This window comes from Centropristis striata, chromosome 23 (assembly GCF_030273125.1).
Source record: "Centropristis striata isolate RG_2023a ecotype Rhode Island chromosome 23, C.striata_1.0, whole genome shotgun sequence".
NCBI lineage: Eukaryota > Metazoa > Chordata > Actinopteri > Perciformes > Serranidae > Centropristis > Centropristis striata.
In genome coordinates, this window is record NC_081539.1 from 28,945,692 (window position 1) to 28,967,615 (window position 21,924).

General features: G+C 36.1%; 1 protein-coding gene across 2 annotated transcripts in view; it reads right to left on the reverse strand.

Annotated features, from left to right (window-relative positions):
• Positions 1–18,832, reverse strand: part of LOC131961919 (copine-3-like) — a 20,219-nt gene extending 1,387 nt beyond the window's left edge. The window contains exons 1-16 of one of the 2 annotated variants that reach the window (XM_059326849.1): positions 18,657–18,830; positions 15,467–15,654; positions 13,799–13,978; positions 13,563–13,637; positions 13,384–13,455; positions 12,449–12,529; positions 11,214–11,303; positions 9,122–9,220; positions 8,418–8,504; positions 7,072–7,131; positions 6,798–6,931; positions 6,105–6,159; positions 5,890–5,941; positions 5,031–5,164; positions 3,903–4,139; positions 3,111–3,225 (exon numbers count right to left, since the gene is read on the reverse strand). In XM_059326849.1, coding sequence (XP_059182832.1) covers positions 3,115–3,225; positions 3,903–4,139; positions 5,031–5,164; positions 5,890–5,941; positions 6,105–6,159; positions 6,798–6,931; positions 7,072–7,131; positions 8,418–8,504; positions 9,122–9,220; positions 11,214–11,303; positions 12,449–12,529; positions 13,384–13,455; positions 13,563–13,637; positions 13,799–13,978; positions 15,467–15,625 — 1,626 coding nt within the window. In that variant the 5' untranslated portion in view covers positions 15,626–15,654; positions 18,657–18,830 and the 3' untranslated portion in view covers positions 3,111–3,114. Of the gene's footprint in view, positions 1–3,110; positions 3,226–3,902; positions 4,140–5,030; positions 5,165–5,889; positions 5,942–6,104; positions 6,160–6,797; positions 6,932–7,071; positions 7,132–8,417; positions 8,505–9,121; positions 9,221–11,213; positions 11,304–12,448; positions 12,530–13,383; positions 13,456–13,562; positions 13,638–13,798; positions 13,979–15,466; positions 15,655–18,656 lie in introns of both variants that reach the window. The other variant, XM_059326848.1, reaches the window with a different exon arrangement.
• Positions 18,833–21,924: the final 3,092 nt, after the last annotated feature.

Here is a 21,924-nt window from a genome sequence, read left to right on the forward strand (position 1 = left end):
CTCAACCTTGGGAAGTCAGCTCTGTCTCCAGTGTGTTAAAGTGTTCATGTGTTTTAGTCTTTTTAGTCATTTAATGTCTTTTTTGGTCATTGTGGGTTTTTTTTGTCATTTTGTGTCTTTTTTGATCATTTTGTGTCTTTTTAGGTAATTTTGTGTATTTTTTTATCATTTTGTGGTCAATTTGTGTCTTTTTTGGTCATTTTGTTTCCTTTTTTGGACATTTTGTGTCTTTTTTTAGTCATTTTGTGTCTTTTTTTGGTAATTTTGTTTCTTTTTTGGGTCATTATGTGTCTTTTTTGGTCATTAAGTGTCTTTTTTGGATCTTTTTGTGTCTTTTTTTGGTCATTTTGTGTCTTTTTTGGATCTTTTTGTGTCTTTTTTTGGTCATTTTGTGTCTTTTTTGGTCATTTTGTGTCTTTTCTTTTTTTCTTTTTTGCTCATGTTTGTCTTTTTTGATCATTTTGTGGTCAATTTGTGTCTTTTTTGGTCATTCTGCCTTAGAGGACAAAAATGTCTGTGTCAAAAAACTGCCATAAAATGATGGCAAAATTATTTTCTACTTAGGTAAATGTTTTGACTTGACATCAGTCCTGATCATTTGTAGTTTATCATAGACTTAAAAAACCATACACATGCCAACATTCATGGGCAAAATATTATACTATACAAAAATTAAAAAGCCAGAAATATCCCTAATGAGGCAAACGGGGTTAAGTATGATGAGTTAAGTATGACTGTTTCCTGAATGAGGAAGTTTAGAGTTAAACGTTGCACATTTGTCCAAACAGACGTTTCAACACCAACAATGGCAACATTGTACTTCTTCACATACCGCCAGTCTTTTAGGAACTGCTTATGTTTCAATGTTGTTAAAACTTCAGCTTTAAAGTCAATATATCTTTTTTTTTTTTTTTTAAAGAGAGCGAAATATCCTGCAATAGTGAGGTATGTTAATAAGGTCAGTGACTACTTAATATATGGATTATAAGAGTGTGATGTCAGCATACTTCCCATAAGATATTAATGCTACTGGTATGTACTCTGATCTTTAAGCATTAATGGAAAAGTTTGATATTGTATGTTTCACTATAGTCAGGCGGCTTAGCCAAATAAAGGGGACACGCCGGACAAAAGCACCACATTTTTTCCACGTGCTCTCTATCACCATAGGTTTCAATTTTTGGTAGGAGCCACTTCATCAAGACTGCGGATCGGAGATGGCAGCCATATAAAGTCTATGAGAAATGCTATATCTTGCAAGCCACTTAGAAGGTCAATCTTGGTGTCAAAATCTACATTTTCTGTGTCCAGGAATCATTTAAAGCTATTGAGAATATCACTAGATAATTATTTGATCAAATAGATATGTTCATTTTCACCCAGACTGGTAGGTCTTCAAGTGCTGCAGCAGGGAATCCTGAGCTGAATATGAATCTATGTTCACGGGAGAGTGCAGATTAGCTGCAATGTACACTGCTAAAAAAAAAAAATCAAGGGAACGCTTTAATCTCATGTCAGATCTCTAGTGATATTCTCAATAGCTTTAAATGATTCCTTGACCCAGAAAATGCATATTTTGACACCAAGATTGACCTTTTATGTGGATTGGAAGATATATTGGTTCTCATAGACTTTATATGGGTGCCATCTCCTATCCACAATCTTGATGAAGTGGCTCCTACCAAAAATTGAAACCTATGGTGATAGAGAGCATGTGGAAAAAATGTGGTGCTTTTGTCCGACGTGTCCCTTTTATTCTTAAATCTGGTCCTAAGCCGCCTGACTGCTAGTTTCTAGCGGAGAGTTAGATGAAAAGATCAACATGTATGCGTATTACATGGCAGGTTAGTTTATCTTCAAGGTGCAGTGTGTAGTGTTTAAAGACATCTGGCTGTGAGGTTGCACCCTAGAGCCAGTGTTTGGTTTGTCCAGTATTACAGTATCTCATACTGTAAACATGGTGTGGGTAACAGGACACTCTGTGGAAGAGGACCCACTACCTTTATAGAGATTAATCATTCTAAGCGATCAACAACACAACAATTCTTATTTTAAGGTGATTATACAGTAAGCCATTAACTTATGAATATGGTATTTTTATTTCTGCCAGTAGACCTCATCAAATCCTACACACTGCTCCTTTAACATAAAGGAAGTAAAAAGGAAACCGGGGGAAACTGCTTTGAAGTTGTGTCTTTTGTTCATCTTACATTTTGTTTGTTTGGACGGAATAAAATACACTTTCTGGAGAATTGTGTGCCGGACTATAGCCAGAGGAGACTCTCAGTCCTGCAAGTAATCCCCCATATAAGAGCCTTTTAGAGTTTTCCACAGTCTACCCACACCCTGACACACACTCACACTTTCCTATACTACATGATGACATAATGTCCCACATACTGTGGATATACACTACCGGTCAGAAGTTTTAGAACACCCCAATTTTTCCAGTTTTTTATTGAAATTCAAGCAGTTCAAGTCAAATGAACAGCTTGAAAGGGTACAAAGGTAAGTGGTGAACTGCCAGAGGTAAATAAAAAAAGGTAAGCTTAACCAAAACTGAAAAATAATGTACATTTCAGAATTATACAAGTAGGCCTTTTTCAGGGAACAAGAAATGGGTTAACAACTTAACTCTATGGAGTCTTGGGCTATTTTGTCCATTTTTGAATTCTTTTCATGTCTTTGTAAGTCATTTTGTGTCTTTTTTTTTAGTCATTTTGTGTCTTTTGGTGTCTTTTTTTTGTCATTTTGTGTCTTTTTTTGGTCATTTTGTGTCTTTTTTATGTCATTTTGTGTCTTTTTTTAGTCCTTTAGTTCAACATAAAATGTGATTTTGAATCATTTTTTTATTTTCAAAACACTCATGCTCAATAAAGAATTTTAAATGTGCATTAATTTCAGAGTAGACTGAGACATTAAACTGCATAATTTTCAATTCAATTCTGGAAAAGTTGGTGTGTTCTAAAACTTTTGACCAGTAGTGTAAAAACTGAAAAAACAGGGAGGTGAATAAGGCTCATATTCACAATTAATCAAATTCATGCAGCTTTGGATTCATGAAATGCGAGCAAGAGGGAGGGTCGGTGAACGGCTGGGGGTACTCCTACATTTCTAGGAAGGACTGGGGTCGCTGGGGGGCTTCAGGTCAAATAAATTGAAGAAGGAGGCCACTTGGTCAGGCAACTCAGCCAGAACGCTTTGGGCAAGGGCTGCAGTGCCTGCCTGAAATTAGATATTTAGATATTCAAATGTAAGCAGCATTTAATGCGTTTTAGTAAAAAATTAAATTCATTACTGCTTATTAATCAACATGGTCTCACAGGAATCCGTGAAATAGCCACGGATTCGCTTAACTCAAAATCCGTGGAAAAGCCACGGAATCAATCAAATTTCCGTGAAACTGACACGGATTTTGCTACAATGCAAGTTAATGACAGTCATATCCCATACAATTCATATATATACTATTACTATGTTATAATAGTAATATATTACTATTACTATATTACTACTATACTATTACTTCAGACCATACTATTCCAACATACAAAGTGATTATGTACATTCACTGAGTGAATATTTAGAAAATAAAACATATATTTCTCACTAGAATGTGATCAAAACCCATTTTTATGCAGAAACTAAGTCAAAATATTGATTTTTTCACTAAAAATGAGAGAACTGTCGGCCATGTTTTTTGTTCTGACCGCCGGGACCTTGAAAGTCACGTGACTTGGAACAAACCAATAGGAAAAAATATTAACTTGCATTGTAGCGAAATCCGTGTCAGTTTCACGGAAATTTGAGTGAATCCGTGGCTATTCCACGGATTTCTGTGAGACCAGGTTCTTATTAATTTATATGGTGCATGCCTACACAGGCTTTATAACAGAGCTTACATTTTGGAACTGCCTGAAAGGGACAAACTGCACGATGTCCCGCATGGCGGCCTCGCCTGTAGCAGAGCGCAGAGTCCCATCGTCTCCATCCAGGAACTCCATGGCCTCGAAGTCTGCTCCCCCGACTCCCACGATGATGATGGACATGGGCAGACGGGAGGCGTTGACGATGGCGCTGCGTGTCTCATCCATGTCTGTGATCACTCCGTCAGTGATGATCAGCAGGACAAAGTATTGCTGTGGTAAAAAAACAGAATGAATGATGTGGAAGTGGCTTTCACTGGATGGTATTGTGTGAAAATGCAGGCCTGATCTAGCCTGGGTATACCCATAATGCCTTGCACGCTCAAATTTAATTTCGAACCTCCAGGCGGTCTGGAAACAAAGACAGTTTCTTAGCCCTGTTTTAGGGATCCAATCACAGAGCGGGGAGGGACGGCAAGACGATGACGCGTACTACTCTGCACTTGGAAGCTTGTAGTTTTCTTACGGATCCAACATGGCTGCAGCAGACGCGAAACTCTCTTTAGCTGTAGATGGTGTTTTAAATAGTTTAGAGCGAAAGTTGAAAGGCGAAAGGTCTCTTGGCGGCTCCGCTGTCCCCCGGCTCGTAGCCAGATCACCGGTAGCGGGACTATTAGCGCTACTAGCGGCGCTAATCACCGCGTAATGGCAGTGATCTGGCTACGAGCCGGGGGACAGCGGAGCCCCCAGAGACCCGCAGCAGCTTGTTTATTGCCCATAAAATCAGTGGATGTGTGTGGCTGAATGACATGAGGGGGAATAAAGCGTGAAAATAAATAATCTTGCAGAAAGCGAGAACTGGAGGAGCAAAGCAGCAGCAACACTCTCTCACAGACACACACACAACAAACATCCATTTCTGTTGCTCTACTACGTCATCTGCTATAACTGATCTGATTGGCTAAGAGCTACAGACGCTTTGATAGACATTCTAAGCGCCCAATAAACGGCTCCGGAGGATCGTAAACCACGCCTCCTCTACGGAGAAATGAACGGGGTAGGGCTAGGGCTGATTGATATTTGCTTCTAAACCACAACTACCATAACAAACGTTTGCACAAAACAGCTACAATCATATTATTTTTTGATTTTCAAACAACTCACAGAGGCAGTCTGCTGCTGAAGGGCTTGCACACCAAAACGAGCCACATGGTTGATGATTGGGGAAAAGTTTGTGGGACCATAAAGCTTCACCTGGGGAAGACACTGCTGGTAGGCTTGGACCACGCCCTCCACACCTGAAACACACACAGGTGAATGGTACTAAGTCTAACAGAACATATTGACATATTGAGTATTATTTTATGCATATTTTCATGTTTGGAAATGGGCAGCAATCTGCAACATGACATACAGTACAGGCCAAAAGTTTGGACACACCTTCTCATTCAATGCGTTTTTCTTTATTTTCATGACTATTTACATTGTAGATTCTCACTGAAGGCATCAAAACTATGAATGAACACATATGGAGTTATGTACTTAACAAAAAAGTGTGAAATAACTGAAAACATGTCTTGTATTTTAGATTCCTCAAAGTAACCACCCTTTGCTTACTAGAATATAAGACATGTTTTCAGTTATTTCACACTTTTTTGTTAAGTACATAATTCCACATGTGTTCATTAATAGTTTTGATGAATCTACAATATAAATAGTCATGAAAATAAAGGAAACGCATTGAATGAGAAGGTGTGTCCAAACTTTTGGCCTGTACTGTATAATGTATGGGCCATAGCCCAATAATGTTAAAGAAGTGATTTATCTTTTCAGTACAGTTTTTGATTACCGATAAATTCTATTTAAAAACAATTAAACAAACGTGCTGGATATCCGTTTTTCTTGATAAATGACTTGAAATGTTTCTGTGAAGAACAAATAATGGCAGTCTCATGTCATATTGAGCTAAATAAAAGTAAAAAAACCCAGCAGTGAGTTCACATTGGCTTCAGTCTGTCATTACCTGCACAGAACGGATTAGCTGGGTTGAAGTTGATGGGAAACTCGTGGCTGACCTGCAAACACAAACAGCTGTTCATGTGGATCACACACACACTCATAAGAGGCAAGACGTTACATCAGTATTACATCAATCCAATTGAGCTTGTTCATGTGTAAGATCATGTAATGATCACAAGGAGAAAGGCAGAGTGTGCTTTAAGTAACACAGATAATCACCTGCCATGTAGGAGGCACCTTGGCTCCAAATCCAAAAGCAGGGAACATCTTATCACTACAGGAAATAAAACAAAACTGGTGTTATTGTGCAAGTAAATCTACAGGATTTGTCATTTAGACCAGCTATTCTCAACCTTGGGGTCGGGACCCCAATTGGGGTCTTTTTTTGGTCATCTTGTGCCTTTTTTGGTCATTTTGTGTCTTTTTTGGTCATTTTGTTTCCTTTTTTTGGTCATTTTGTGTATTTTTTTGGTCATTTTGTGTCTTTTTTTTGGTCATTTTGTTTCCTTTTTTTGGTCATTTTGTGTCTTTTTAGTCATTTTGTGTCTCTTTGTGGTCATTTTGTTTATTTTTTGGGTGATCTGAACTGTGCGTATGAGACTCTGTTCAGTGAGCGGGGGTCGAGGACAACATGCATGTTAAATTGGGGGTCGCGACTCAAAAAGGTTGAGAACTACTGCCATAGTACACAAACATTAAATGCGAGAATGTTAAGTTGGGACACTGATTCCTCTCTGTTCCTATTAGCTCATGTGCTGCATAAAGCTTTTAGCTTGAAATTCATTCATTCATCCATGTAGTTATAAGAACTAAATATAAGGGGTGCTGTTGTATTGTGTGAGCACTTCATGTTACATTTTATTTGTATAAAAAGTGCAATACAAATAAAGTGTGATTGATTGGTTTTTGTACCTGTCGTAGTCCTGGATGACATTACCCACTGACCAGATAGCTGACTGGTACTCATTGTAGCCATGAGGGTTGATGTAGTGCAGGGACCGAGGGGTGTTGGGGTCCCCGTTGGAGCCTGTGAAATCAATAGCAATCTGTGCCGTGGAGGACGGATAAAAACAGAGAATATCACATAAGATAATGCTTTGACAGCATCATAATAAACATTTACGGAACACATTAAACAAACATTCAATAGACACTGTAATAAAAAGAGAAAATGTGTCATACTCACAGTGAAGTTTAGCTGACAGCCGCCCATTATGTAATCCAGAAAAGTATACTCCTTCACTATCTGAAAATAAATAATAGACAAAAGTATTTGACTGTTCAATGTATAATGTTTTAGATGGATAAATTGTTTGAAATACTGTTAGTCATCTGAACATCTCTATATCTGCTGACCTCTGTGAAGAATGTGTGCCAGAGAGGATATTTTTATGTAATTGCTTACTTATAGGCTTATATTTGTCATTGGTAACACTTTATATTAGGGCAGCTATTCTCAACCTTGGGGTCGGGAAACCAATTGGGGTCGCGAGATGATTTCTGGGGGTCGCCAAATCATTTTGGAAGTCAGCTCTGTCTCCACTGTGTTAAAGTGTTCATGTATTTCAGTCTTTTTGGTCATTTAATGTCTTTTTTTAGTCATTTTGTGTCTTTTTTTAGTCATTTTGTGTCTGTTTTTTGGTCATTTTGTCTGTTTTTTATCATTTTGTGGTCAATTTGTGTCTTTTTTGGTAATTTTGTTTACTTATTTGGTAATTTTGTGTCTTTTTTTGGTAATTTTGTGTCTTTTTTGGTAATTTTGTGTCTTTTTTGGTCATTTTGTTTCCTTCTTTTGGTCATTTTGTGTCTTTATCATTTTGTGGTCAATTTGTGTCTTTTTTTGGTCGTTTTGTCTTTTTTTGGTCATTCATTTTTTTTCTTTTTTGGGTGATCTGAACTGTGAGATTCTGTTCAGTGAGCGGGGGTCGTGGACAACATGCATATTAAATTGTGGGTCGCGACTCAAGAAGGTTGAGAACTACTGTATTAGGGAACACATATTCAACATTAATTAGTTGCTTACTAGCATGCAGAATTATTGCGAATTAGTAGTAAGTAAGGAAGTTGTTGTATATGAGTTACAATCTTAATATGCTTTACTTTGTATGGACTTTTGGATGAGAAATGGTAGATTGTAATGTCAATCATTACTCTAGTCTACCAGTGACCCACTTTGTAGAGTAATGATTAACATTACAATCTACCGTTTCTCATCCAAAAGGAGCCTTCAGTCACGTCAAAGGTCTGGAGAAGGTGTTTGCTATTTGCCGTTTCCATGGTTTCGTTCACCGCTATGTAGAGACTTATAAAGTCCAGACAAAGTAAAGCATATTAACTATAAAAAAAAATATACTAGTCATGAGAATTGTAGATCAAAGAATGCATGTTACTACCCTTTGAATTAACAATTTATTATATTCTATTATATGAGTCCATTTTATGCATGCATATTGTTTTTATTTTATCATCTTTCTTATAATATACACTCATCCTCAGTTAGTTTTGATTTGTGGGCGCAAGTAGAGAAAGTACCTTGCATTTTTTTACGATGATGACACCAGAGTTTTTGTATCCTTTCTTCTTCTGTTTCTTCTTACTGTTCACGCATTCAAACTCGGCCTGAGAGAAGCACAAACATTCAAGTGTGGAACATATTATATATACTTAAAAAAATGCCTGTCAAGTTTCATGAAAAGTATCTTATGAGAAAAGAAAATGTCGGAGAGAAGCCCTTTTTTTTCATTAGCCTCATAGCATAATTGCCTAAATCATTTTTTGGCAAAATTGTGATATCTGCCTAACTTTACTCTCCTACTACTGCTGCATCTTTCTGCCTTATTGTCCATGTTCTCCCTATCAGAACACTTGTTAGAGTCCAAAATCACTTTCTGCCTTAGTCATCTCTTTGACTTACATACAAACCAAACTACATTATTTATATGTACGAGAAAAATTGCCTTAGTCAGGGCATATTCTCCCTAAGTCACTTTTATCTGTTATGAAATCGATGTGTTTAATTTTTTATGCAAACTTGTTCACACTTCTATTTGAAATTACTGTTACAATATCAATTAAAAATACCAATGGGCTCACTAAAAATTGTGTTTTTTCTTGTTTCCCGAAAACGTTCAAATATGACTTAGGCAAATATGCTATGAGGCTAACGATATGCTTCAGGAAAACAAACAAAAGGACATATACACCTGTACAGTGAGGGAGAGAGAAAGAGAGCTCACCGCATATGTTTGTGACGACTGCTGTATTTGACACACTGTCGTCTGAAAGGATCCAATAAAGTCGTGAGATCCGCTGTTGTTGTAGTCATAACAATCTACCTGGGAAACACAGACAGTTTGGAGAAACAAGACCCATCCAGTCAATTCTCTCCTGAGCAAAACACTGATTTAACAAATTTAACTGACCATCAGTGTGTTCAAATCAAAGCAGATGAGAAAAAAGCATGCATTGGAGGTGAAGCTTCAAATGGTGGCAACACCCACCCAACCGCAAGCACACACGCAAGCCTTCTAATGGCAAACAGGAGCAGAAAGGTCCCACTACTTCCTCTAGTGCAAGACACAGAATCTGCACACTGCAGCTTCTGAGTTCCTTCAGTGTGGAGAGAACAGGCAGAAGACAAACAAGTCCAGACACAGCATGGAGCAACCAGAACAGACTAGACAAGCTGTGTGACGCTGCAGTCATTCTACATGGTAATTAGCTAAGAAAGCTAATGGAGAACTAAAACAGGGATCCATCTTAATGGAAGGTGTCTACCTTTTACTGTCCAACTGGTCAACCCACCTGTTAATGCATAATGTAATATTTATCACCCCATTTAAATAATGAGTATGCTGAATGATATAGGGCAGGGGTGTCAAACTCTGGCCCTCTGGCAGTGTAATTTTATTTGGCCCACGAGGCAATACCAAATTATTATATTATTATTGTACTATAAAAGCTGACCCGCCGGTATTATACGCCGCATTTACAGCTAATACTACAAATCCCACAATGCCCTGCTGTTGTTTTGGTGCGTCAATCAGGACAGGACCCAGAAACGCTCCTCTGTGACAGTCGTCATAGCAACCTCAAGCTAGAGCTGTCTCCCAGCTACCCCTTCCCAAAAATGGAGAAAAGAAAGGCAGAATTTATTAACCTGTTGAAAACGTTTATTTTGATATTTAAATCAGAAGGATGCAAATAGAAAAGAGGCATATGATTTTTTTTTTTTTTTTTTTTTTAATAAATTAATGACATTGATGTGTTTTTTATTTGAAATTTGATTTTGCATGTCTGCACTATTTAGTTATATATTGTATGTTTATAAGCGTTGCTGGTTCCATATTTAATGTTAAAGCAAAACATGTTTGGGAGATATTAAAAGGTTTATTTGTTCAATGTTGGCCCGCAATTTTATTCAAGTTTTAAATTTTGGCCCTTGTGTATTTGAGTTTGACATCCCTGATATAGGGAATAGTGCCCAGCTCTCTCATTCAATTCAAAACATGGACCTCTGAAAGTCAATGTTCAACCAGACACACAGGAGGGTTTTGGTGACTGTGCTCCAGCCATTTAACAGGTAAGCCGACCAGTGAGACAGATATCTAAGTTCTTTACGTATTCCTTTAAGATAGATTTAGATGCGTCAAGGACTGTGGTCCGTCCTATCACAGACACTGCATCCTTCAGGTGAAGTTCACTCACGGTGGAGACAGTAAACTCACTTGCACCGTAGACTGGAAAGCATCTCTTCCAGACAAGTGTGCTTTTACAGGGTTAGAGAATGGAAACAAAACACAACAAACATAAACTAATGCTAAAATACATTTCCTTATTTGAAACCAAGACTATCACACCCTTAGATATGCACGAGGGGCAGTCAATAAAGCATAGATAGGATGTCATTGTGGTCTTGATTCATTCTTTCTGTGAATTTACAGGACAAAATGAAAATTTGTGTTGTTCCTTGTTGACCAAATATATTTAAAATATAATAAAGAAAAGAAAAACTCTTCCCATTTATTGTCTAGGGAGTAGCTCCTTTATAACTTATGAGGTTATAAGTTTGAGAACTACTTCTCTAGTTTCTGGCTTTGAGAGAGATTAGGTCATGATTGAGGTTTCCTCGGCCAAGGAAATAACATAATGGATATTTTAAATTAGGCGATGTCCCCCTTTAATATCCTAAAAGCTCCTCAAAATAGCAACCCCATTAGCAACCCTGCATATGACAACATGCTGCATGAAAGAAGACAAACCTCAGAAAAAAAGTTGCTACGTTATTAGCCACAATGCTTTACAGTCTATGTGCTGGTGTGTGTATACCTTTATGGATTTCTCCACATCTCCTCCACAGAGTGCTTGTAGAGGGATTCGAAATGGTCTCCATGTTGGGTTTAAGGTGTTTTTCACCACCTGCATGATAGCACAGATTAAAAACTTCTTCAGGCAGAAGATACAGAACCCCACTGGCCCATAAAAACATTTATAAAAAGTCATTTCTACCATCTGCAGTCGCTATACTAATAGTCAGGCAGCTTAAGACCAGATTTAAGAAGAAAAGGGACACGTCGGACAAAAGCACCACATTTTTTCCACGTGCTCTCCATCCCCATAAGTTTCAACTTTTGGTAGGAGCCACTTCATCAAGATTGCAAATCGGCGATGGCACCCATATAAAGTCTATGAGAACCAACATATCTTCCAAGCCACTTCGAAGGTCAATTTTAGTGTCAAAATCTACATTTACTGGGTCAAAGAATCATTTAAAGCTATTGAGAACATCACAAGGTGATTATTTGATCTATTATTATTTATTACATTTACAACTACAAAGATCTTTGCAATTCCAGTGTACCTTCTCGCCTGAGCACCTTGCACCACAGCCACTTGCACATTTTGTGCATTTTATCAATTTTTCAAAATATATGCACTGTATATGACCTATTATAATAATCATCTAGTGATATTCTCAACAGCTTTAAATGATTCTTTGACCCAGTAAATGTAGATTTTGACACCAAGATTGACCTTCGAAGTGGTTTGGAAGATATATTGGTTCTCATAGATTTTATATGGCTGCCATCTCCGATCTGCAATCTTGATGAAGTGGCTCCTACCAAAAATTGAAACTTATGGTGATAGAGAGCATGTGGAAAAAATTTGGTGCTTTTGTCTGGCGTGTCCCCTTTATTTGGCTAAGCCGCCTGACTATAAATAGTGGCCGGTAACACTGTACCCCACGTCATTCTTTTTATTGATGTTGTGTTTTTACTGAAGTGTTGTTGTTTTATCTCACTTCATGTAATTGTTGTGTGTTTTGCATGAATTTTTATAGCCGTGTCGAAAGACAAATTTCTGCTCTGTTGAACAGACAATAAAGATATATTCTATTCTATTCTAAACCACATTGGCAAGTGATACTTATGGTAACTGTCTGAATAGTCTTTCAACTGTATCCACTTTGAACTGCAAATACAAATTCTAGTTATAACTTTACATGCCCATTCACATTCAGGAATCCTCAAACTAGATACCGTACACAACAAGTTAATCTGTACCTCGGTCCTGTGAGCCAGCTGCCATCCAGTTTCTGTCTGCCTGAAGAATTCCAGGAAAGGGTCGGACTTGCCAAAGAAATCCTGGAAATAAGTATAAAGGATGAATAATGCATTCAATAATGCAACAGATGGATGGATAATGCATGTAGTGGTTATTGAAAGGTAGCAGACAATGTTTCCCTCAACTTGCGCAATAATGCTTTTATTAACAAACTTGTATGAGAAAGCGTATGAAAGCTAAGCTGAACAACAACAGGTCTTGCAGTAGGGGTGTGCCATATCGTATCGTTCACGATAATATCGATATTTTTTTTTTATGGTTAAAAAAAATGCATATCATGATATTGGCAACATTCCTACTTCTTGATGTAGTGGTTAAAGTTGTTTTAATCACAAAAAGCTACTTACTCCCTGTCGCTAAACACATGCAGCTTTCAAAATAAGAGCACAGTGTGTTAAGAGAATCGGCCACAGAATTTACAAGAAGAATGTCAAAATAAGATGCCTTAAATAAAACATATAAGAACCTTTATTCTCCTTTATAATATTTCATTAAAATATGCCCCCAGAACCCCTAAATGGTTATTTTTATTATTTGCTCATACTCAAGAGTCGAGAGTAATTTTTTTGTATTTGGCAACTGTTGAGATTTGCACTTCACCCTACATTATAGATTTTTATTTATTTATACATTTTCTATATCTTTAGGTATCTCCTAATATCTTCAAGAATATCGTTATCGCAAAAAATGCCTGCAATATCATGATATTCTTTTAGGGCCATATCGCCCACCCCTATCTTGCAGTCCCCGCATGTTGTTGTTGATACTGCTTTAGCCCTGTCTAGCACAATTTTTACCTCCAGTTCCATTTACAATATTTTTAATACTTCAGAATTCCTTGAAAATAATTGAAATGTGCAGCAGCAGTAAATACCTTTTTATCCAGTTTTCTCCCTGCAGCTTCAAATACAACCACCCTGTTGTCTGATCTTTCTTCAGCACATATCTACAGAACATGAAACAGCATTGTGTTAAAAATATGACTGCATACACACCAAGACACATGTAAACCTGCTCCAAATGTCATTGGCAATCTAAATGAAAGCAACTCACAGTGATGGTCCCTTTCCCTGCAGGTCTCTTGTTCTTCATCACAAGTGGTTTTGTTAGTTTCCTTGAGGATACAACCTGGACAGAAAAAGACGTTTGTCCTATCACTGGAAATGCAACATCACCTTGACTTATAATTCTACAGAAAAATGACCAATATGCATTGTATTTTTTATTCTTAACCCTAGCGAAGAAAGAGAAGCACAACAATCATCATCTATGGTACAAAAAGGGCAAACCTGTCCCAAGGTACACTCCAGTTCTCCCAGGAAGTCGTCATCTTGCAGAGTGCTGGTTTCGTTATCAATGTCGTATATTTCAAACCTCAGCTTCTGCACCATCTCAAAGTAGTAGTCGATGACAAAAGTCTTGGAAAACTTGGGACTAAGGCAGTTCATGATCTTCTCTGTCCGGCCAATCTAACACAGATACATATTTCAGAGTTTTCAGATTTTTTTATACATTGTCAGACACTCTTAAATCACAGTTGTTCTGACATTTCCTAAAGTGACAGCACAGGTCAGAGCTGCACAGTCTGTTGAGCACTTTAAAACATTATTAAAAACCTATTTATTCTCCTTGGCGTTCAGTCCCAGCTAGGCAAGAATCCTTGGCTTTCTTTTTTACTTTTTTACCCTTTTATTTGTCTTTTGTATCTCTAACTCTGTTTTGGATTGAGTTTTTATTACTATTTTATTCTATTGTTTTTACTGTTTTTAGTATTTTATTCTTTTTATTGTTTTTATTTATACCCAGTTGTGTATGATTTATTCTATTTTAATAACTGTACAGCACTTTGGTCAACTGAGGTTGTTTTTAAATGTGCTCTATAAATAAACTTTGACTTGACTTGACTTGACTTGACAGCATCTCACATCAAAAATGTCTCCCCATAACCCAGACCCGTTCACCGTGTTGTTTGGAGCGGCTAATCCAGATAGTGTAAAAAGTAGTTATGAAGCTAAGGCTATCTCCCTTTCAACGTTGTTAGCCAGAAAGTTAATTCTACAGTTTTGGAAATCTGAAAGGCCTCCTACGTTTGAAATGTGATTGAGAGAGCTGGGAAATGTATCACACTTGGAGAAAATCAGGTACATCATATCTACTAAAGAGGATATTTTTAAAAAATATGGCAACCTTTTTTTGATTTAATGTCTAAAAACTGAATTAGCGTTATTCTGTTGCTGTGCCATTTATGTTATACCCTTGTTTTGTTTGTCTTATGTCAAAAACTCTGTCAAAAAAAAAAAAAACATGTATTGTTCTGTGTAGCTCCACCATTTATCTCTAATTTGTATACATAATTTGTATATATTTTTCTGTTATGAAAACAATAAAAATAAATACACAAAAAAAAAAATGTCTCCCCATCCTAGAAATACTTCAAATTCTTAAAGTTGAGGATCATTTTTGTCTATTCTATTTTATTTTGTCTATAAAATGACGCAGAAAAGAAACAAAATGACCAAAAAAAAGACAAAATGACTAAAAAAAGACACAAAATGACAAAAGAAGACACAAAATGACTAAGAAAAGACACAAAATGACCAAAAAAGGGAACAAAATGACCAAAAAAGACACAAAATGACCAAAAAAAGACAAAATGACTAAAAAAAGACACAAAATTACCAAAAAAGGAAACAAAGTGACCAAAAAAGACACAAAATGACAAAAGAAGACACAAAATGACAAAAGAAGACACAAAATGACTAAGAAAAGACACAAAATGACTAAGAAAAGACACAAAATGACCAAAAAAGGAAATAAAATGACCAAAAAAGACACAAAATGACCAAAGAAGACACAAAATGACCAAAAAAAGACACAAAATGACTAAAAAAAGACACAAAATGACCAAAACCACCCCCGAAATGACCAAATTTCGATCATCCTTTTAACCCACTTACCTCATGCCAGTGAGGCCCTGAGCTGTTTATGAGAAGCATACACTGTGGGTCGGACTTGGAGAATGTATCCATGTCGAGCAGGTTGTCACAGGAGATGCTCAGTGCCACCTTGGTCACACAGTCGGAGGCCCTTGGCCCGGGGGCTCCAACTGCTGCCATTATAGCCTGGACGAGGACACACTCACTAACTGATCAACAGAAACACAAATAAACAGAATGAAATGTAACATTCCATATACCACACCCACAGTCATTCAATTTATTGCTGAGCTATGACGTATAATAGAGCAGTAGTCATGTGAATTTTATGAAACACTTCACTTCCACCCCCAGTTTAGCAGTTCATTGACTTGTTGTAGCTTGTCAAGTTTATCTTGCATTTATCCATAATGTAGTGAGTTTCCAAGGTTTAAGAATTGACACGTCCAGATACTACATGGATCCTATAAAGAGAGAACCGAGCAAACATGCCAAACTACATTCAAAAATCATACAATGCATTTGTTTATCATAGAAATGTGAAGCGTCCATAACACTTTTTGTATTTGAGATCAGATCATTTGTTAGAGTCGTTAAGTAAATTCGGCCGACATGTGACATGATGCAGTTACTGCCCCTTCACTTTCAATAAAATTCAATAAAAACGGTTATTGGGTCATCTGCTGTGACAAAAAAAATATACCAAATAAAATGTATTTTCTATTGTCTTTGCATTTTAGTTTTCATTGATTGTTGGTGTAGGCCCAAAGCAATTTGTATTCCTTATTTTTTACACTTTAGTCAACTAAAATGTGCACCATAGATGAATAAAGTCTAAGGCTCTGACTTTTGCCAACATCAAGCCTAGTTTTTCCTTCAATTCCTGCCTCTCATTTGCACTTGGGTCCTGGCTGCATTCTGACAAAATCATACTAATAAATGCTCATTATTGTTTATTGTTTATTGTTAATTGTTAAAAGGATCACCATTAGCTGTCACCAAAATGGGACGAGCTAGTATTCCTGGGGTCCCAAAAATAAATAAAAATAAATCACTAAACAATGACAATGTAAAAATAATGAAACATTATCAAATAAGTTATTAAATTCAAGTATTATATTCATACCGTCCATTCCCTACTCACAAATTCAAATAGTGCATTCTCAAATGGTACTTGAAAGATATTTTGCCAATCAGCTTACGTATATTCAGTACATTATGACCTATTAGTATTATGGGTAGGTTCATTTAGACTTTAGTCTAGACGGATTTAAGAATAAAGGCCTCCTATAAGAAGTGAGGAGCATTTATGGGTACAAGTCAGGAACTGGCCTACCTTACATATTTTAAGGGTGCTGAGTCCAAAAAAAATGGTTCCCAAGCGAAATTTTGAGTTTTTGACCTTCTAATTTGTATCAAATGGCCAATTGCCCATCTTGCACAGTGATTGGACCATTCCCCTTAGTTTTTTTGTAAGTAGGCAATCAAAGATGAGGAAATTAAGTTTCTGGATCTATAGTCTAGGGTCAGAGCAAGGATATAGTGGAGGCTCAGTGTCTTTTTTATGTATATATATATATATGCAAAATACCAACTGGAACATTTAAAAGTGAAATTGATTGAATATTTATGTCGGCTTTAAAAAAAACACACAAATAATGCTTAATTTCACCTTAAAAGTTGGTATTTTGCATATATATATATATATATATATATGTATGTATAAAAGACACTGAGCCTCCACTATATCCTTGCTCTGACCCTAGACTATAGATCCAGAAACTTAATTTCCTCATCTTTGATTGCCTACTTACAAAAAAACTAAGGGGAAATGGTCCAATGACTGAACAAGATGGGCAATTTGTACCCATAAATGCTCCTCACTTTCACTTTTTGACAATTCCGTCTAGACTACTTAGTAGGCTGTTTCATCTTCATGGTAAGGCTCAAAATAAGGTATGCGGCTCCATTATGATATTTTTCTCTTTTTGTGGCCAAAAATGTCTCTTTAGTGAGTAAAGGTTGCAGACCCCTGGGATAGCCAAATGATGGGACCGTCCGAAATGCGGCTAGCGATAGCTGAAGCCTTCTGAATTATTATTATTAGTTTATTTAAAAGGGGACAGTGCAATTTCATAAAACACATGATTATACATGGTTAAAAAAGCCAGAGTTAGCCAGAAGGCTAGTTTTCATCTGTAGTTTTCATCTGTAGTCCTGGCCATGATGTAAAAAAGTGTCATGTGTGTCATGATGACACAAAATGACTAAGAAAAGACACAAAATTACCAAAAAAGACACAAAATGACTAAGAAAAGACACAAAATGACCAAAAAAGACACAAGATGACCAAAAAAAAGACAAAATGACTAAAAAAAGACACAAAATGACAAAAAAGACACAAGATGACTAAGAAAAGACACAAATTGACCACAAAATGATCAAAAAAGACCCAAAATGACCAAAAAAAGACCCAAAATGACAAAAAAAAGACACAAAATGACCAAGAAAAGACACAAACTGACCCAAAAAATACACAAAATGACCAAAAAAGACACAAGATGACCAAGAAAAGACACAAAATGATGCAGAAAATAAACAAAATGACCAAAAAAAGACACAAAATGACAAAAGAAGACACAAAATGACTAAGAAAAGACACAAAATGACCAAAAAAGACACAAAATGACTAAGAAAAGACACAAAATTACCAAAAAAGCAAACAAAAAACAAACAATCAAAAAACAAACAATCAACAACCCACTTAATATGACGTTGAGCTGGTTAATGGTATGTTAAAGGAGGGGAAACTAACGGACAGGGCGGTACATACAGTCACTAACTTCACCTAACGTTATAACGAGACACTTAGTTCACGTTTATTACTGTTTTTAAAAAGTGTTTGGAGTATTAGCGCTATTTAATAACGTTGACCAAGGTTAATAATAATATATTAATATATATACTAATATATATATATACCAATATATATATATATTAGTTAATATAACCTAAACGAGTTGACGCCTATTTTGTTCCAGCTATGATGTCACGTGATACTAAGAAAAGTAATGAAAAACGAAAGTCCCATTTCATTACAGTCTATGTGTCAGTTTAGTAAGATGGTAGCCAGTAATAAAACCGTTATGTGTCTATATTTTGCCGTGAAAAAACGACATAAGGTCAAAATGAGTCAAGTCTTCCTCCCTACCTTGTTAGCCAGCGAGCTGTCGGTGCTGTGGTTTTGGTTTATGTGTTTGGTTTGTAGCAATGTAATGACAGAGGCGGAGAGGTGGGCGGTGCCCGGTGCGCTCGTTTTCACTTAAAGGGACACCCGCCAGTCTGCTGCAGACTAGAGCGACCCCCAATTTAACATGCATGTTGTCCGCGACCCCCACTCACTGAACACAATCTCACACGCACAGTTCAGATCACCCGAAAAACAAACAAAATGACCAAAATAAGGAAACAAAATGACTAAAAAAAGACACAAGATGACCAAGAAAAGGCACAAAATGACGCAGGAAAGAAGCAAAATGACCAAAAAACAAACAAAATGACAAAAGAAGACACAAAATGACCAAAATAAGGAAACAAAATGACTAAAAAAGACACAAAATGACCAAAATAAGGAAACAAAATGACTAAAAAAGACACAAAATGACCAAAATAAGGAAACAAAATGACTAAAAAAGACACAAAATGACCAAAAAAATACACAAAATGACCAAAAAAGACACAAGATGACCAAGGAAAGAAACAAAATGACCAAAAAAAGACAAAATGGCTAAAAAAAGACACAAAATGACCAAAAAAGACACAAGATGACCAGAAAAAACACAAAATGAAGCAGAAAAGAAACAAAATGACCAAAAAAAGACAAATGACTAAAAAAAGACACAAAATGACTAAAAAAGACACAAAAAAGACACAAAATGATCAAAAAAGGAAACAAAATGACCAAAAAAGACACAAGATGACCAAAAAAGACACAAGATGACCAAGAAAAGACACAAAATGAAGCAGAAAAGAAACAAAATGACTAAAAAAGACAAAATGACTAAAAAAGACACAAAATGACAAAAGAAAGACACAAAATGACCAAAAAAGACACAAAATGACAAAAAAAGACACAAAATGACCAAAAAAGACACAAGATGACCAAACAAAGACACAAAATGACGCAGAAAAGAAACAAAACGACCAAAAAAAGACAAAATTACTAAAAAAAGACACAAAATTACAAAAGAAGACACAAAATGATTAAGAAAAGACACAAAATGACCAAAAAAAGGATACAAAAAGACCAAAAAAAATACACAAAATAACCAAAAAAGACATAAAATGACCAAAAAAGACATAAAATGACCCAAAAAGACACAAAATGACCAAAAAAAGACACAAAATGACCAACCCCCCCCCCCCCCCCCCCCCCCGAAATGACCAAAAAAAAGACATGGAATGACCAAAAAGACTAAAACACATTAACACATGAACATTTTAACACAGAGGAGACAGAGCTGACTTCCAAAATGATTTGGCGACCCCCAGAAATCATCTCACGACCCCAATTGGGGTCCCGACCCAAGGTTGAGATCAGCTGGACTAGAGCACTCATCAGTCTGCGCGTTTTTTATAACAAAATATAGTGTATATAGTGTTAGAAGTGTTCAGATCCCTTACTTAAGTAAAAAGTACTAATATCACACTGTGAAATTACTCCACTACAAGTAAACGTCCTGCGTTCAAAACTTACTGAAGTAAAAGTACAAACGTATCAGTATCAAAATGTAGTAGCCTACTTAAAATAGCAAAAGTAAAAGTACTCGTTAAGCAGAAAGTACCTGTGGTATATAGATGAGTTGATGAGAAGAAGGGATCACCACCGACACGTCTTCACTTGTAGTTAAAAAGAATTTATTACAAGAAGAAAGACAGTGCACAAAAAAGCCGAATCTGACAACACCTCTGGAGCCAATGTGAGATGTGTGTCTCTTGGCTCAAAACTCAAAACCTTGTATATGTTTCCAAAACTGAAAGAATTTGTTCATCAAGATCACATGTATCAGTATGCTTTACATACAATGGAACCAATGGACTGATTGTTTAATCAACAATGGTCAGCTGTCACAGTGAGTGGACATCAAGGTTATAATAGTTTTGGATTTTTCATTAGTTTTAGTTTGAATTTTGTTGTGAATTTTGAGTTTTCCAGTTTTAGTTTAGTTTTTAATTTTTGAAAATGCTTAGTTTTAGTTTAGTTTTTATTAGTTTTAGTGTTAGTTTTAGTTTTTTTTGTAATGGGCTATGTGTTGGGTGTGAGATTCAAAGAGGTCATAATACATTTTGCCTTCATTTCCTTTGGTTTATCATCTCAGCCCCAATAAGGTTATTAACTGTTTTGAATTTTGGTTGGAGTGTAAACATCCCAGTCTCAGTAAACATATTTACCATGTGTTGCATGTTCCAATAGAAACACTGAATTATGAATGAAAAAACGAAAACTAAGGACATTTTCACTATAATTTTAGTTAGTTTTGTAACCACGCAATACAGTTTCAGTTAGTTATCGTTTTTTAAAAACTCTAGTTTTTATTTTTATTCCAGTTAACGAAAATCTTTTTTTCAATTCTAGTTTTCGTTATTTCGTTAACTATAACAACCTTGGACATTACTCTGTTTATCCTGTTGTAACCATCTTGTTCAAAGTCCTTAACACATAGCAGTAAAGAATTTAAGGCTGACAATACATTACATACCCACTCAGAATGTTTAGTGTATTCTAAATATTCTATTATTATTGATGCATTTATGGAAGAAGCATTGTAATGTTGCATGGTATCGCTATTTTTGACGACTTAATATTCTGTTTTGTGGTTTAATTTATAAAAGTTTATCACTTTTAAGTGACAAGTATAAAGTTACATAAAATGGAAATACTCAAGTACCTCAAAATCGTACTTAAGTACTTGAAAAAATTTACTTAGTTGGGAAGTAGTTGCACTTTGGGTAAGTAATGCAGTGAACCCAAAGACCTATTTTTTCCCAAAAATATATTCTTAAGAAAAATGTATTTAATTTATTAACCATGTTCCAAAAACCCACAGTATCAGGGAGCTGGAACCCTAAACGTGGTGCTTTATTAAATAGGTTTATTAAACTTGTGTGACTGTGGTGGTGCTGACAGACAGAAAAACACTCAGAATGAGTTGAAGATAAAGACCTCAAACTTAGTTACAGCGTTGAGATATTGTGCAAAGTAACAGCAAATAATAGGCAACACAGGGAAAATAAATAATTAAGACATTTATTCAAAAACCAAGCAAATATGTCAGGTGTTATATTTGCACATGCACTTACAGAAGCCATGATGTCTCTTGAACACAGAAACTCTTCTCTCACAAACTTTAACAAACAAATTAGTCACATTACAAAAAAAATACCATCACAGGTTTGAGGTTAATGAATATATATATATA